General features: G+C 36.9%; 1 protein-coding gene across 7 annotated transcripts in view; it reads left to right on the top strand.

Moving 5' to 3' along the window:
- The window catches only part of NBEA (neurobeachin), a 513,742-nt gene that overhangs the window by 217,027 nt on the left and 278,290 nt on the right, over positions 1-18,425 (top strand). For all 7 annotated transcript variants that reach the window (XM_087756962.1, XM_087756961.1, XM_087756957.1 and 4 more), the window contains 3 exons: positions 556-710; positions 4,825-4,951; positions 11,312-11,439. In XM_087756962.1, the coding sequence (XP_087613088.1) occupies positions 556-710; positions 4,825-4,951; positions 11,312-11,439 (410 nt within the window). The remainder of the gene's footprint in view (positions 1-555; positions 711-4,824; positions 4,952-11,311; positions 11,440-18,425) is intronic.

Below are 18,425 nucleotides of genomic sequence, written 5' to 3'. Positions count from 1 at the left end.
ACAAGTATGAAAGTTTTGCAGAGGTCTGAGTGCAAAATTATATTTGTGAGTCAACTATATTTGCAAGACCAGTGCGTGCATGGTACTGGAGAATTAACTACTGTATTCAAATGTTCAGATGACTGCCAAAAAAATTGTCATCTTAGTTAACTTCATTAAGATCAACAAATTAATATACTCATTAAGACTGCATGCATATAGACTGCTAGTATGCTGGCATCGTTTCCAACACTTAACATTTTCTTTGCAAATCTAGAACACAGGTGATAGCGGTGTTCACAACATATCAATAAAGTGGTGGGGTCTTTCCATTTTGTGGACACTGAAAGACAAATTAAGTTTCTCAGAATTACATGAAGCTGCAGCCAAAGGATAGGAGTATGGTTTTAGGGTCCATTAACATAGTCTTACCCTATTTCAGAAAGGTTAAGAAAATGGGCACTATTATGTGTTCCTCAGCAACAGCATTATAACACAGCATAATCTCATCATAAACAAAAACTCTTGCTAACTCCTCTGTGCAGTTTTAGTAATCTTCCATTTCTTTTTCCACAGGAGCGTGGTTGTACCAGTAAAGAAACCCCCTCCAGGTAGTCTGGCTGTTACCACAGTTGGAGCTGCCACAGCTGGGAGTGGACTGCCACCGGGTAGTACACCTAATATATTTGCTGCAACAGGAGCTACACCAAAAAGTATGATTAATACAACAGGTATTGTCCTTAAATATTTTTGTGACCCTCATTTTTTCTTGTTTGTTTTTTGTTTTGTTACTTTTAGTGGTGTTTTGTTTTTTAATCATCTTTTTTGTTACTGTTTTTGTACTTCTAAAATAAAAACCTGGAAACATTAAATCTTGGCCTTTATTAGAGCCAGTGTTTTCTCTTGGTGTATGTTTATAATCTTTGATAGTGCACATTGGACTTGCACAGCCTTAAATAATTGAATAAACAGCCTTGATACTGTTTTATAAGCGTACTCGAGAATTGAAATGAGCTAACTTCTCCAGTGCTCTGCAGTAGAGGATGTTTATATGATATATACCAATTAATCCCTCCTTATCCGTTAAAGAAAGTAAAGACAGCTAGCTACTTAATAAATATATCATAGATTGTGGAGGGTTAATATTTTGGACAATTACGATTTGTCAATGAAAATTATGCTATGATTTTTGGAAGGTTTTTCAGTAAGAACCTACCTAATTTAACTGTAGTCATGTCTTATCAGTAGTTGTTTATTGTGACTTATAGAAGGAGGACAAGACCTTCTTTTTTTAATTATTTATAGTGCTAATAATGAGATTGTCTATCATGAAGGAGCCTGTTGACCGTGGAGACTGTGGTTTCCATTCAGAAATGAATCCTTACTGAGAGCAACTGATGTTTACTTAAACTCCTTTGAAATGTCTGGCTATGGTCTGTTTTCTTTCTAAACTAAGCAAAAGGACTTGAGAGAAGAGCTCTCTTCAAGGATATCACAGCTTCAGTCAAGGGTTGAGAAAGTGAAAATCTCCCTGGGGTTGCAGAAAATGGAGGGGGAAGCTTTTGGCATCCTTCTGCTTCATGGAATAATATGAAGACACACTCATTTTTTTTTCTTTCCTTTTGCAGATTACCTTTAATACCTGGTAATAGAGCTTTGATTTTTCTAAGGATAAAAAAAGTCTTAAAATCTAATTATCCTGAGGCAGATGGGAGGAATGAATGCTCTGAATAATGTTATCACTTCTATGAACAGTTCCATTTGTGTAGCCACTTCTGTTAATCTTGAACGGATTTCCTTTTAGGTACTCTTATGTCATGCAAAAAATATCCTACATTGGAAACCTTGTTTTCCAAATGATACTGAATAGTGTAAGCTTTTCAGTCTTCTCACTGATTAAAGATCTGAACTGTTTTGGCTGGAATGTAGTAGCTCTTCTTTGTAAGTAATTGCATTTAAAAATCAGTCATTTCCCCGATACTGTTCTTAGTAGAGGACAGTATTGCAGATACCATGGTACATTCACTGTGGATTAAAGGCTGGGTTTTTTTGGTAGATTTTACAGTTTCTTTTCTTTTTAATGCAACTGTTTTTGTCTCCTAGTCTATGGATTAGCTTGATTAAAGGAAAAGTATTGATTCAATGGAATTTCAGCAAGTATCAGATTTAATTAGAACTATTTGTGTACTGAACTTCTTTAGTGATCTTATTTGGTAAAACCTTTTATGCCTGAATTCATCTGAATGAGCTTTATTGATGATTTTTTTAAGAAATAGTTTGAAAAGTCCTTCCCCTCCATCCTTTTTTAAAGATTTGAATTTTATATCAACATTTTAGAAATGCTAAACACATTAATGACTGTAAAAAAAAGTAGTATCACATTGAAAACATATAAATATCTATTAGATTAAAATGCTTATTTTGCCATTTTTAATTAAGCTAGGCCTACAGTAGTTAAAACAGTGATAATGTATGTCAGTTTTTGAGATATATATATATGAAATATCCAGATACTTTCTGGTTTATATACTTGTAGTCTGTGAAATTATCTGTGTTATTAATGATTTTAAAGTAGTGTATATAATTTCATTGAACAACACTTTTTTTTTTTTACTATAGTAAAAAAGAAACAGTATACAATTTTTAGAAACACTAGATGTCCCCCCAGACCTATTTACAGTTGTTTTTACAGTATGTCAGATACTTTAGAAATACAGTTTTATCTTTGAGGTATATTCTGTGCTGAACTTGTGCAAAAGGTGTTTTTTTCAGTTATTCATGGATTGCAGTCGGTGTTTACATTCCATGTGCCATCACTGTCGTAGTCAATGTCACTGTCACGATGTAATGAGATGTATGTTACTGAAGTCCTTTTAGTGCTTTGAATGTATCTTTTGGGAGATAGATTTTCTTCCTTCATCTCTTTATGTAAGAAACTGGTTTTATAGGTTTTAGATTGGATTTCTGTAATTCATATCCTGATTCTCACTTCTATGTTAATCCAGTAGTTCTAGATCTGTTTGACCTCTTCTGGGAGCCTAGCTGGTTAAACAACTTAGCAACTGCATTTTTAGAGAACAACCTTAATGAAGAAAATTTCACTTTGGAAGGAAAAGAGAAGAAGCAATAAAAATACGTGTTACCTATGTATATATGAATACAAATATGTAAATAATATAAATACCTAAATAATATAAATATCTAAATAATATAAATATGCACACGTGCACACACACATACACACATATATATGAAGCCTTAATCTTTTTTAAGCTACCCTGTTCCCAGCTAAGTTGCTGTGAGTCGTAGGTTGGGAGAGAGAGCCTACCTTATATTTTTGTGTTTCCTTCCCAGTTTGTTTGGGTACATTTACAATTTGTATTTAGTCCACAGAACCCACAGAACCCACAATCCACCTCCCACTCACATTATTAAAACATCAGACTAAATCAGTTCTTAGTCTAAATCCTGAACCTCACCAGCTACTCTAGTGTCAGCAAGCTCAGCAAATCCTGCTGCATTTTGATACTGTTTTGAATGTAAGTTTTCTTAAATGACCCAGTCAAAATTATGATCTTTACCTTAATTCTTTTATCAGTAAAAATTATTTAAAGGCTAATTAAAAAAAAATCATCCCTGCTGCCAGAGAACTTTTCACCATTACCAGCATTTGACCTCTGCTTCACTGTCAGCTGGCTGCTTAAGCAGTTAAGAAACCATAAATGCTTTGTAGAGCTTTGCAGGAAACTGAAAAATATATACCTGTGTAATGCAAAGGACAGTGATATATCAACTGTTAAAACTGACCAGCGATAGGGAGTTATGAGTTATCATTTTAAAAAATCGACAGAATAATGCCATTGATCTCTAAACTGGGGTTCTCCACCCCTCATTGCTGACTTGGATAAATCTTGCCAGCTGCCCTCATCTCTGGTAGCATTGCAGGCTTTGAACTCTGACTACAAGACCGTTCGTTGCTACCTCTCTTGCAGTGACGTGTTGCACAAGGACTGTGCAGCAGAACAGGGATGGCATTTATCACAGTGCTCTCACTACTGTTCATGGCCACTCTGAGCCTTTGCTGGTTTGCTTCAGAAAGGCTGAAGTCACAGTGCCATTTCAGCAAACATGATAGATTGGCATTTAGAGTCTAAGTTTAGCCTTTAGCTCTGACCCAGATCACATAAAGTATAAATGTATGCTCTGTCTGCATCTTTTCTCTGGACAGCTGTTCACAACCCATTGAAATGATACCCCCACTGCCCTCCCTACTTTTAAGATCTTAAAATTCTCCTTCACTCAAAGAAGGAAACAGAAAAAGTAAAATTAGAGTCTTAATACTCCTCAGACACTATTTTCCCCCAATACTTCTTGAAGGATTATACACTTTCTCTTTTCTCTGTAATTTTTAAATTTGAATTCTATTTTCTGCCTGTAGTTGTAACTGGGCAGCCAAGAAGTGGGTGCACATATATATTAAAAAAAAATAGTTAAACTTCAATTCTCCACTCAAACTCATTTTAAATATACCTTTGTTTTAGAAAGATCTTGCTTTACAGGATGATGTAAAAATATTTTCATCTTTGGAATATAATTTGGGAATAATGAAAATGAGGTAAGGATTTATTTTGCCTGATTTTCAATAGCTTTTTAAGTTTACTATTGTTATACTAGCAAAATAAGGTATTAATTTATATAATTGTATGGAATGGTTTTAATTGTTTTAGAATAAATAACATTATTTCCTTACTTAAAAGTAGATGAATAAGACAAGGACTATATTAAGAGTCTGTAAAAGTTATTTTTCTTCAGACTGAATTAAGACCTGTATTTTTTGGGGGACAGGTGCAGTAGACTCAGGATCTTCTTCTTCCTCTTCGTCATCCAGCTTTGTGAATGGTGCTACCAGCAAAAATCTCCCAGCTGTCCAAACTGTTGCTCCAATGCCAGAGGATTCAGCTGAAAACATGAGGTACACATGTTCTATCTTTTAATATTAATTATAATTTCTCCTTCCACAACAACTTCATACATACAAAATAGTATAAAAAGAAAAAGAATATATTTTAGCTCTTTTAATATGCATTATTGTAGTTATTAATGTAGTACAATATGTATTTGTATACTTTTTCAGTACTAAAAATGTATATACTAAAATAATACTTCACTGAAAAGTCTAACTTCTAAGAACTATGCCAGACACTAAAACTTCATTAGAAGTAATTTTTAGTTGACTGGCTTGTTACATTGCTCAATAATGATAGAAGAATCGGAACACCAGCACAACTTGGCAATGGAGCACTAGCAAGTGGAAAGAGAGACACAACCTCTTCTGAGCAAACAAAAGCCCTATTTAAACTGGCAAGAATGAAAGAAGACATGTATTCATGCAGCTAACTAAATGGTGCACCAGATCTGAGTTGGTGTTGCAAGAGACACATGCCATGGGATAGCTATTACCCCTCTTACACTGACTGGCAGCCAGGAAAATGCCCTCTGAAATTCCTATTATGTCAATGAGGAGAGGTGTGCTGCTGGACCTTGTACTAACAAACAAAGAAAGATTGGTTGGGGATGTGAAATTTGGGGGCTGCCTTGGCTGCAGTGACCATGAGATGGTGGAGTTCAGGATCCTGTGTGGAGAAAGCAGGGCAATAAGTAGGATTACAGCCCTGGACTTCAAGAGAGCTAACTTTGGTCTCTTGAAGGACCTACTTGGAGGAATCCTGTGGGTTAGGGCTTTAGAAGGTAGGGGGGTCCAAGAGAGCTGGTTAATATTCAACCATCACTTCCTCCAAGCTCAAGATTGATGCATCCCTATCAGTAAGAAATCAAGCAAAGGGGGCAGGAGACCTGGATGGATGAGCAAGGAGCTTCTGGCAAAACTCAAATGGAAGAAGGAAGTTTACAGAATGTGGAAAAAGGGAGAGGCCGCTTGGGAGGAATATGGGAATGTCGGAGTATGCAGGGATGTGGTGAGGAAGGCTAAGGTTCACTTGGAATTAAAACTGGCAAGGGATGTCAAGGACAACAAGAAGGGCTTCTTCAAGTACCTCAGTAGCAAAAGGAAGACTAGAGAAAATGTGGGCCCACTGCTGAATGAGGTGGGTGCCTTGGTGACGGAGGATACAGAAAAGGCAGAGTTACTGAATGCCGCCTTTGCTTCAGTCTTTACTGCTAAGGCTGGCCTTCAGGAATCCCAGACCCTGGAGGCAGGAGAGAAAGTCTGGAGAAAGGAAGACTTTCCCTTGGTCAAGGAGGATCGGGTTAGAGATCATTTTGGCAAACTGGACACCCACAAATCTATGGGCCCCAATGGGATGCACCCATGAGTGCTGAGGGAGCTGGCAGATGTTATTGCTGTGCCACTCTCCATGATCTTTGAAAGGTCATGGAGAACAGGAGAGGTGCCTGAGGACTGCAGGAAAGCCAATGTCACTTCAGTCTTCAAAAAGGGCAAGAAGGAGGACCCAGGAAACTACAGGCCAGTCAGCCTCACCTCCATCCATTGAAAGGTGGTGGAACAGCTCATTCTGGATGTCATCTCTAAGCATCTGGAGGAAAAGAAGGTTATCAGGAGTAGTCAACATGGATTCACCAAGGGGAAATCATGCTTGACCAATCTGATAGCCTTCTATGATGGTATGACTGGCTGGGTAGATGAGGGGAGAGCAGTGGATGTTGTCTACCTTGACTTCAGCAAGGCTTTTGTCTCTGAGCTAGAGAGTTGGGTGGAGAGGAACCTAATGAAGTTCAACAAAGGCAAGCGCAGGGTCCTGCACCTAGGGAGGAATAACCCCATGTACCAGTACAGGTTAGGGGTTGACCAGCTGGAAAGCAACTCTGCGGAGAAGGACCTGGGAGTCCTCGTGGACAACAAATTAACCATGAGCCAGCAATGTGCCCTTGCAGCCAAGAAGGCCAATGGTATCCTGGGGTGCATTAGGAAGAGTGTGGCCAGCAGGTCGAGGGAGGTTATCCTCCCCCTCTACTCTGCCCTGGTGAGGCCACATCTGGAGTACCGTGTCCAATTCTGGGCTCCCCAGTTCAAGAAACACGAGGAACTACTGGAGAGAGTCCAGTAGAAGACTACAAAGATGATTAGGGGACTGGAGCATCTCTCTTACGAGGAAAGGCTGAGAGACTTGGGTCTATTTAGCCTGGAGAAGAGGAGACTGAGAGGGGATCTTCTGAATGTTTACAAATATCTCAAGGGCAGGTGTCAGGAGGATGGGGCCAGACTCTTTTCAGTGGTGCCCACATTTCATAAAGGGCAATGGGCACAAACTGAAACACAGGAAGTTCCATCTGAATATGAGGAAAAACTTGTTTACTTTGAGGATGACAGAGCACTGGAACAGGCTGCACAGAGAGGTTGTAGAGTCTCCTTCTCTGGATATATTCAAAACCCTCCTGGATGCGATCCTAGGTGAACGTGCTTTAGCAGGGGGGTTGGACTAGATGATCTCCAGAGGTCCTGTCCAACCCCAGCCATTCTGTGATTCTGTGATCTTTGTATAATAGGTTATTATTTTGTAAAGGTATTCAGTTGTGCCACACCACACTTCAAAGACAAATTTTTGACCTTTTCAAGGTGCACACCTGTCTGCCTTAAAAAGTTGACACAGGGTATACTAAGGACTTGCCAAGTATCCCTTAGTTGGCCAGCCACTTTGAGGTATGGTTTTAAAGAAGACTGAAGTGGAGACAGCAACTAAGCTAGCTGTTCATGAGCTTGTAAGAGAATTTCATTCCCTAATGAACTAGAAAGGAAATAAACTTAAATCAAGTGTCCTAGGTAACCTGTAAAACAGTATTGGTGCTTCAGTGATTTAACACGCAGTGCAAAAAAATGTCTTCTTTTACTGGTCCTATCTGAAGTGTCAGGTGAGTGGTGCAGGTGGGATCACAACAATGGGTGCAGGCCTAGGCTGAAAGTGTGAGGGCTTTTGGCTCCACTCCAAAAAGGTGCAAATGATCAAGGAGAGAATGACAATTTGTATGGTGTTATTTATTGCTTGACAGTGTTACGAGGCAAATTAATAAAACTGTGGTGTAATTAAACCACTCCTTTTGCTTCTTGCCTTCTTCATACGTTAGGACAGTGCTTCAGTGAGGGTGAAATCTTTTTTAAAATTCAGATACCGAACTATATTAAAATTAAACTGGATTGTTAATCAGTTTATTTTTCAGTTATTTTAACCAATGCAACATTCTTGTTTTTTCACAAGCATTTTGAAAGTTTTTGTCCTGGAGTTGAAGAAAAACTTCCGTTGCAAAATCTAGAATTCAAATTTTGAACCCAGAATTTGAACTCAGATGTAGTTGTACTCTGAGTAGTAACTGAAATTAACGACTGAAAAAACTTACGTGGAGGACAATATCAGAAATGTAGATAATGTAAAATCTAATCAACCCAAGAAATGTCTTTTGGGCTTTTTTCCCTTTTCTCCCCCTCCCCCCGCCCCCACCAAGAAACAACTAAAACTTTATTTTGACAATAGATAATTTTTGGTTTTCTCACATTGAATTCATTGTGCTTCAGCTTTTATGAGATTAAAAATCAGAGTTGTTTGTGGGGTCAGAGAGCATGAAGTGAAAGCTAACTTATGTAAGCCTTCCCTTATAGCAGCTGCATAGGAAAAGAGCTGCTTATGTCTGGAGACTGAGCAGAGGAAAGTGAGCAGGAGAGTGATCTTGGACTTTTAGACATTTAATAGTCTTGATTTAGAGGTAGAGGTTTGGCCTGGAATGAGGTTGGGAAGGTAGCATACTTGGGACTGGGACAGTACGTGCCCCCACCTCTCTTTGCACTTTCGTGTGACCAATTCAAGCGATAGGTAGTAAGAACTGTCCACAGGATTATTTGGTCTTTTTGCTTACAGTTTTAAAAATATTTATTTTAATCTGTTGTTGCTACTGCGTTCTTTCAATCTTTCCTGTCCCAGTTTATCACCTTTATATATATATAGAAACCATATGTATTTATATATAATATACAGTTGTTTTCTGATGTGTGTTGCCTTTAATCTGCAAAATAATCTTGAATTTAGAAGATATTAAGAGTTTATTTGCCTTGAATGTCCAGAAATGGAAAGGAAAAAACACAATATTCATTCTTTACCAAAAAAACCTTAAAATCTATTAGTTCAGTCATGAAAAACTAGTTACATTAACCTGTTCAGGGAGTTCCCTAATGATTGCAGGATGCATTATAAGATATAATAGATGTTAGAAACAGCTGTAGAATTAGACCGGTTTGTCTCCTCTTTTGCTCCTCTGTTTGTGTGTGTGTACAGGACAGGCAGTAGATGGGCCACCTCCTTCCCTGAAACATTTTTGGGGTTTCCATGTATGTTTTTTTCTTAATTTTGCTTGTTCCTTTTGAAACTGAAGGACCAGAACTCCAGTCAGTTTTCAACATGTAAATGCACCAGGGATTTATATGAAGGGAAAAGGATTTTTTTTTCTTTTTTCTCTATTTAAATATTAATTTCTGTCCTTTGATATGCATTTTTAAACAGTGCTAAACTTTGATCTCACATTTTCACAGAATACTATTCCCAATTGCCCATGAATAGATCCATAATACACAAGATCCATCAGCTATCCATTTGATAAGAAGTTGTTTATTAAAAGCTCATCCACGGTGTTGATTAATAGCACATCCACACCTCCCATATTACTTGATAATAAAAACTGATCTTAACTGATAAATGAAAACTGATCTTTATTTAAAAACTTTTGAACTTGAAATTTTTTCAATTGCGCATAAAGTTTTCAGAGTTAAATGAACTCTAAAATTAGGCTTTTTAAACCAATTTACAGTGAAAGCATATCTTAAAACATGGTTTAGAGAAGTCTGGATTAATCTGGTAGGCTTTTTATCTCGAGCAGCAAAAGCTTGGGGTAGGTTCATGTTGCAAATTAAAAACTCTAAGCTAGTCGCATGTGTTTCAAGTGTAGTCAATAGAGGCTTTAGCATAGTTAAATTCACTTCAACTAATCATCTAAAACAAAGGCTGATGATATGAATCCCTCCTTTAGAATATTAGAAAAGTATCTGAATTTGAAATGGGAAAGCAACACATTGAAAGAAAATAAGCTATAGGAATCCAGTAAAATAATTTTTAGTAATGAAGGGAAACTTCCAATGTGCTTATAAAATCAGCTTTCTTTTTAAATGTAGGGACCTTCATGTCATCTGAATTTAAATGTCCACATTTATTTAGTGTTTATAGATAATAGATACAGTATAAATTTTAAATGTCAGTGTTCATTCTCTTAGATTCTGTCAATAAATGTAACTTCTTCCTATAATTGCACTTTTAAATGCCAATAATATTTTGGTGCCATAATTCAAGCACAAAGAAAACCCCTTCAGCCACCAGAAGTCTGAAAAAGAACAGCAAAAATTCTTGGTAGACCAGAATATGTATATAATTTTGTTTCTATTTTTAACTAATCGTTGACTTCTTTGAGATAACACAGCAGGTTTTTTATCTTGGCATAAGAGTTTCAAAGGACACAAGTGTAATGCCCTGTCAGGTTTTAAAAGGGAAGGACTCTTAAGGGGTACAATCCTTAGCACACTGCTGATTTATATCCTTGTATTTGTATTTTTGCTAGGTTTGTATCCTCAGACAAAGGAATATTATTTCTGGTATTTAAAAAACAAACAGAAGTCACAACACTTCTTCTCATCGTACAAGTAGAAATTAAGGAACACTCCATGCTTCAAAGAGTGTATAGTCTCAGCAGGCAGAGAAGTATAAATGTAAAGGCAAAGCGATTTACCTAGGATTATGTTCCCTAAAGGCTGAAGAAAAGAATATTGATTTTCTTAATACCTGTGCTAGAACACTTCCTCTTGCACTCCCTTGTCTAGCATTGCAATGCCAGATATTGTTATTGGAAAGCTTGAACAAAAAAGCAAGTTACTTGTGATTGCCTTGGGTGAATAAAAACTTCTCTTTTCAAGCTTTCAAATGTATATAAAATGATGAGATGCATATAAGCTGAGATAGGTGAAATACACTTACATTTAAATATCTGACATTCTTCTTATCATGGTTGAAAATGAGAATAAAATTTTTACTTGTTTTGGAGTATTCTGTAAATGCTGTAGAATTTATGAGGCTGCCACACTGCTGACTCTGACATGACATTTGCATTTACTTAAAGCTATTTAAACACTGTAAAGTTTAATTACATTATGATCATCCTCTTTTCTAAAGAAGCTTACAGCAACTATTAAAAACATATATGATTTGACATCATTTAACTTTTGTTGTTAAGTGTTCTTCCAAACATGGTCTCTGTTTTTCCACAGTATCACTGCAAAGCTTGAAAGAGCTTTAGAAAAGGTGGCCCCTCTCCTGCGAGAAATTTTTGTTGACTTTGCCCCTTTCCTATCCCGAACATTGTTGGGCAGTCATGGACAAGAGCTGTTGATCGAAGGTACTGTTTCTGTTATAAAATTATATTATTTTAGCTATTAGTCATTTAGTATGAACAATGTTTCATTTTCACAAGACTTTATATAGCTATTTTTGATAAAGAAATGAATCAGTTGTTAATGTGTTGTGATTTCACTACCTTGCATTTAACTTCATTTAAAGAATTGAAAAGTGATAGCTTTTCTACCCCTTTTTTTCCTCAAGTGAGATGCTGTGTAAAGATATATCTTGTCATCTTGGAATGCAAAAACATCTACACAATTTCCTTTTTCGTCCTCAGAATAATTATATTAGTATAAGTCTTTCAGCCTGACTTTGAGAACTAGTGAAAAATGTAATTAAAAAGTGTAATCAATTCCCGTGGAAGAAAGTAAATTGAAGACTGTTATTGATACGTGCATCTAGATTTGGTACAGACACTATTTGCTCAGGTGAGTCAGTTAGATTCACACGGGCAGATAAAGAGTTGTCCCTAGAGGGGAATAAAAAGTGATGATTTTTTTTTTTTAAAAATACCCTTTAACACTGTCAAGGATTTTTATGGGTTTTTATGAGTTGTCTTTACTACTTCATAGTTAGAAAATTTTGGGAAAATAATGAATCCTCATAAGCGAGGCAGTAAGTAATGCAGAAATTATGCAGAAAGTGTAAATGCGGTAAGCTCATGCAGAAAGTAATGAATCGGTGCTAATGCAGTTAAAATAGTGATGGGGGAATTTGCATGAACATGCACTGATCCTAGATGATACATCCAGAAGAACATATTCAGTCAAGTAAACTTTTTCCTTCCAGAATTGTTCATACACACAATATTGCTATTTAATGACACATTTACAGTTGGACTTGATGGTCTTAAAGGTCTTTTCCTAAGAACTTAAATGATTCTATGATTCTGTGAAAAAGTCTCTTTAAGGCAAAGCTTCTAATGTGTGAAGGTCTATGCAGAAAAAACACAGCTTTGTGTTCAAATTCCAAAACCCCTTCTATTATAAATGTGTTTTATCTAAATATTAGTGTACAGTCTTTCTATGGTCTCAGTTATTATTCCCCACAACACTGGCCCTCTTTTATTCTTAATGCTAGAAATATTTGCACATTGTAACTGAAATCTTCTGAATAGCCTTTTCCTTTTTTGTCTAATTATTGTTTAATAATATTATTGTTTAATAATACCAAGGAATGGTATAGTAGCTTAGTAATCTCAGAAGCTTCAGGGGTTTTATACTGTTTATTTTATAGCTATGAGTAAGTTGCAGTTCTCACTTCATGACACCTGAAGTTAGTGGCCTGAGATGCTCATTGAGAACATTGAGATGGCTGTAAGATACTTGATGGATTCCATTCTTAAGTCTATTATTTCAGTGAAGTTGATTGCAAAATTTGTAGCAGTGTTATCCTTTTCCATTTGACGATTGATTAATTGCACTATAGTTTTTATACAATACAAATAAAATTGTCTTGGTTTCATCTAAGCTCTTTTATAGATTAAAAAAATTCTTCGCTGATGCTGTTCTCACTTCGTCTTTTGGTCAGATTCATGGTGTGAACAAGGCTCCCACAGTTCCCAGCATATGACAAACACTGAAAAGCTAGAGGCCGCAGGAACCGCATGACTGTATGGCAGTATGAGTTTATCTCATTGCCTGTCCAGACAGGGATGTGGTTTTGTTGGCTATAGCATTCTTTCAATACCCACTTGGACTGCTGTTCCAAATTTTGTCCTATCTATGAGTCAGCCATCCAATTCAGTCTCAGGAATCATTGTTTATGAACCAAACACCGAGTTCCAAAAGAAGTACTGTCCTTCCCATCACGTTTCCTTAATGTTCTGTCTAATCTTCGCTTCCTGATTTCTAAGAGCTAGTCCTTTCTTCCCAAGATATTGAAATAGTAGTCTGTAAAGAAAAAGATCCAAACACAGCTTAGATTTTTACACTGCATGCCTCAGGATTTGAATTTCTGTTTGCTCTCTCTAAAACAGTTGGGCTTTTTTTCTTTTTAACAGAGAACTCAGCTCCTTTTATAGTCATTGTGTACTTCTCATTTTTTCTTTCTTCATTGCCTGCATGAGACCCTTGATCTCAACTAAACTGAATTCTTGCCTAGTTAAGTGCCCTTTAAAAGGGAATTCTAAATTCTCTCCTAGTCCATTACCTGATTTACTTTGATAAATTTCCTGTCATTGTTTACTGAAAGCCAATGGTGGTCCTTGAAGTGCCTGAAAGGGCTCTCCATGGAATGACTCTGCAAAACAGAGGGTTTTAGTGGCGTGATTCAAGATATGTGAGTACGTAGAATTACTGTGGGGCTTTGATAATTTAAACTTGATTTTTACTGGCAAGCAGTAATTAGCTTGACAGTTTTATAAAAAATAGTTTAATTTGTTGCTTTATGTGTAAAGGTTTTAGTTATAACAATTAAAAAGGAGAAAATAAACTTCATTTAATCAAGTCTGAAGGTGCTGTCTGTTTTTCAAATTGATCACCACAAAAGTATCTGTTGCATTCTATAAAGTGTGTCCTTTTCTTGTGATTATTCACAAGCTTGAAACATAAAAATACCTTCCCTCCTCTTGCTGTCTTTCAAAACCTCCATATGAAGCCTTTCCGCTATCAGATTTTGCTAAAAGCTGAATACCTTCAGGCATCCTTGATGGCATGTGCTTTTTTTCTGAAGCTCTCTCTAGTGCTCTTGTGCATGAGTATGTGTATGAATTACTAAATCATTTCCGACTTGGTAAGAATATCCACAGTTTTGTAGCTGAGGTTTTGCATACTGAAGAGAGAGCACAAAGGAAAAGGGAACAGAAAAAAATTCATTTTAATACTTCTAAAACAGGTTAATTATGCAAACTTTCCAGAATATCTGATGCTTTGAGATAGGTGTTATTAATATATATTTGGAGACATGTATACAACTTAGTTATGATTTCAGCTTTTTGTAGTATTTGAGCTGTTTCGAACTTTTGGTGAAAAAATCTTGCAGTCATACCATGACACCTCATTTTCCTTTAGCTTGTATCATCATTCAGTCCCATGGAAGACTGGCTGATTTATTCTTTGAGGAAACTATATTTAACATCTAAGCAGTGGCTTCTTAACTCTTGAATGGAGTTGAAATGAACTGGCTGCAATCATCTGGTCAGTCTAGACCAAAAACTTGGACCACTCATACTCAAAATTGTTAATTTTTCACTTTTGTTCATGTAAATTCCAAAATGTGACTGGTAGCAGAGGAACTTTATCAAGTAGTAATCTGACATTGCAGAACATATTCATTGGTAAAACCCTTCGTCTATTTACTTACTGAAATAGTACTCATTTTTGCCCTTTTTTTCACAACCAGTTCTTTCTTCAAAGGTATCTTACTATATTCCAAATATTTCAACTTCCCAGAATAGGTGTCCTCCATGATAGTTTAAAAAGGACTGATTTGCAATTGAATGCAGATAGCTTCAAACAGAGTATACCAAAACCAACCCAAAAGTACTGTGGTTCATCAACTGAGGTTGTTTCAATGCCTCAGGGAACAGAAGTTGCAAAGGTTAAAATTGTTCGTATAGAATCTAATTGGAAACAAACATGCAATATGTGTAGGTCACATATTTAAGCTTAGCAATGCTCATTGTGGAGTTCCATTTAACACTTGCACAGATATGTTTTCACTAACTCTAGTTTCCATATGGTCTGCAAATTCCCTCCATGTAAAGTGCATTACAACATTCTAGCTTTTAGGTGAAATTCTTACAGGCAAGTGTAATCTGATCTGTATCCGAAAGAAAAGTTATATCTTCTTTTTGTCAAGCACAGATGGGTATTTTCACTACAGCTATTCTTGGAGTGTCCTGAACTGTTACAATAGGTCCAAGATCGAAACATAGTCACATACAATGCTTTCCCGTCTCTTTAGTAAGATACCAAACAAACGTTACGAATGCTTTTCATTTTCCTATATCATTACCTGGGTAGAAGGTCAGCCAGGTAGCCCTTTTCCAAAAGAGCTCTTACAAATTCTTTGGCGTACTTTTGATATGTTTCTGAAACATGCACAATTCAAATCAGATGAAACAGCAAATGTTTTTGTGCTGATAGGAGCAGAATCTGTTTCTCCCCATTAACTCACCACATGGCCCTATGAAAATATTCAATAGAAGTGATGCTGGACTAGTTTTGTATGGTATTTGACTGAAGGCTTCTTGAAACAATTGAAAAATTGCCCAAAACATTCCTTTGGAAACCACAGATAGAACTTGGGTGCTAAATGACACTACTTTAAAAGTTCCCAAAGACCACGAGTGTGGCATCACTGTGGCATCTACCAATACTGGCACAATTTGTTTCTGATTTCCTCAAACAATACCTAGTTTTGTATTAGGAAGAACAAGGTAGCCATTTTGCTGAGATACTGTAGAAGTCTGGAAATCCCTTAGACTTTCTGGAAAAAAAGTACTTTTTGGTGCTTAATATGGTCCCTCGCTCTCTCTTAGAAACTTTTCAGAACCTTTGTATTATTTTTGTGCTCAGGAGCACAGATGTTATAAAGCAGAGAGATTGTATGCTCTTGCAGAACTTTATTTTCCTGTTCATATTGTTCTCTCATTTTTTTTTAATCTCACTCAGCCACATCCAAAATATTTTTGTTTGTGTGTCCAGGCATGTTTTCTTTTAACTAATCACACTTTTGGTAATTGCTTACCAGTCTGTAGCACAGCATGTAGCCAACATTCTGAACAAAATAAATAAATGAATAAATATTAGCAAGTAAGAGAGAAAGGGGATAAAAAATATTCTTATGATTTTAAAATTTGCATTAACTGGAATTAACAGCATTTAAGAAAAAAATGAAGCTATTCATAGTGTTGAAATTTCTATGAACCACTTGTTGATCCTAGTTTGATATTTTTATTAACAGTCTTGATTATGGTGCAGAATTGTTCCTGGCAAAGCTAATTGCTTAGACAGAGGTATACAAAATGAGAAGCAAAGGCATTCCACTGGAGAGATATGTTGAATCATTTTGTGGAATAACCAAAACTCAAGAAAAAGCCAAATTTCAGCACAGCCTAATGCTGAGTCCAATCTCTAGGAACAAAGAATATAGACTATATCTGGAGGGTAGGAGATGAGGGATGCAGCCACTCAAAGAATGTAGGGATTGTTATAATAATTGGCATACTCTGGGCTCTCTTAGCTCAGTGCTGAGTCAACAAAGACTTGTACGATACTTGGATGCCTAGGAAGAACAGATGAGGAGGTGATTTCATTTCTGTGCACAACTTCAGTAAAACTCCTACCATCTGGTTCTGTAGTCAGCACTTCAAGAATGATACACACACACTGAAGAGGGAACAAAAGAGCTGGACACGAGAGTGATTGATGGATGGGAGATAAACTCCATGAAGTACAATGAAAGGAGCTTGATTTGTTCAACATACCAAAGAGAAGAGATAAAAAGAAGTTAGATACTACAGGATGTCTTAGCCTTTCTAACAACAGAATGCCTAATGAGGGTAAATAACGTTGGAAAACTTTATTAGGGCTTACCATCAAGTATTGAGATCGCTGTTACTTGTACTCGTTATGGCTGTTTTAAACATTCTTTCTAAATATAGTCTTCAATCCAGCTTCTCAGGAGGAAAAATGTCATGTATTTGCTGACTGGTTTTGGAGCTTCTCTGTGGCTTTGGAGCCTGTGAATCCCCATTTCCTCTGTGCCGTACCCTGCAAGGAATGGTAGTCTGCATTAATCTTAATTTGCTCTAACATTGCCATCACTGCATTTGTTCACATGGTTATAGACAGATGTACTTCAGTGTCAGCTAGCTACCTTCAAGGATCAGTAAAAAAAGTGGTTTTTCCTTGCTCTGCAGTTGACTGCATCTCAACTGCAGATGCAGTCAAGAATATATCATCTTCCCTTGAAGCATCAAAGATGGTCAGTATTCAAGTCACTGTATGAAATAAGCCTTTCTTTTGATTTTCATATGTGTTCGTGTATATATATATAAAAATATAAAAACTGAATTTTAGTTTTTATTTAAGAACTTCTTTAATCATTACCTTGAAGCTCATTTTCATACGAGACATTTTCTCCTTTCTCTGCATAATGAAGTTTATCTATACAGACAAACCTCATATAGGGTTCATGCCAGCTGTAGTTTGGCCCTCAGGTTTCAGAGAGCCCTTGCAAGTCTATGCATGCATAGCCGTACATATACTTTAATGTGATTTCTTGTCGATATGAGACTTATGTGATCACACTGGGTGAGGAGAATCAGCCTTTTACTCCCTTGATAACTTTTCAATGTGTTGGCCAGTTTCAGCCAGTTTAACAAAGGATGCTTAAAAGGTGTGTCCTGGTTTCAGCTGGGATAGAGTTAGTTTTCTTCTTAGTAGCTGGTAGAGCGCTGTGTTTTGGATTTAGGATGAGAATAATGTTGATAACGCACTGATGTTTTGGTTCTTGCTGAGCAGAGTTTACACTAGTCAAGGACTTTTCAGCTTCTTGTGCTCTGCCAGGTGCACAAGAAGCTGGGAGGGAGCATAGCTAGGACAGCTGACCCAGACCGGCCAAAGGGCTATTCCATACCATATGACGTCATGCTCAGTATATAAGCTGGGGGAAGAAGAAGGAAGGGGGGGACATTGGGCGTGATGGCGTTTGTCTTCCCAAGTAACCGTTACGCGTGATGGAGCCCTGCTTTCCTGAGGATGGCTGAACACCTGCCTGCCGACGGGAAGTAGTGAATGAATTCCTTGCTTTGCTTTGCTTGTGCGCGCGGCTTTTGCTTTACCCATTAAACTGTCTTTATCTCAGCCCATGAGTTTTCTCACTTTTACTCTTCTGATTCTCTCCCCATCCCACCGGGGGGGAGTGAGTGAGCGGCTGTGTGGTGCCTAGTTGCTGGCTGGGGTTAAACCACGACAAGGTGCTATTTTTACACAATATTCATTAATATAGGTATCTGTTTAAAGAAAAGATACTCTA

The sequence above is a fragment of the Nipponia nippon genome, unplaced genomic scaffold, assembly GCF_047370975.1.
Source record: "Nipponia nippon isolate SJK-2023a ecotype South Korea unplaced genomic scaffold, ASM4737097v1 scaffold_2, whole genome shotgun sequence".
NCBI classification, from domain to species: domain Eukaryota; kingdom Metazoa; phylum Chordata; class Aves; order Pelecaniformes; family Threskiornithidae; genus Nipponia; species Nipponia nippon.
Note: the sequence above shows the minus strand (reverse complement) of the source record. Positions and strands in the feature narration are given on the sequence as shown.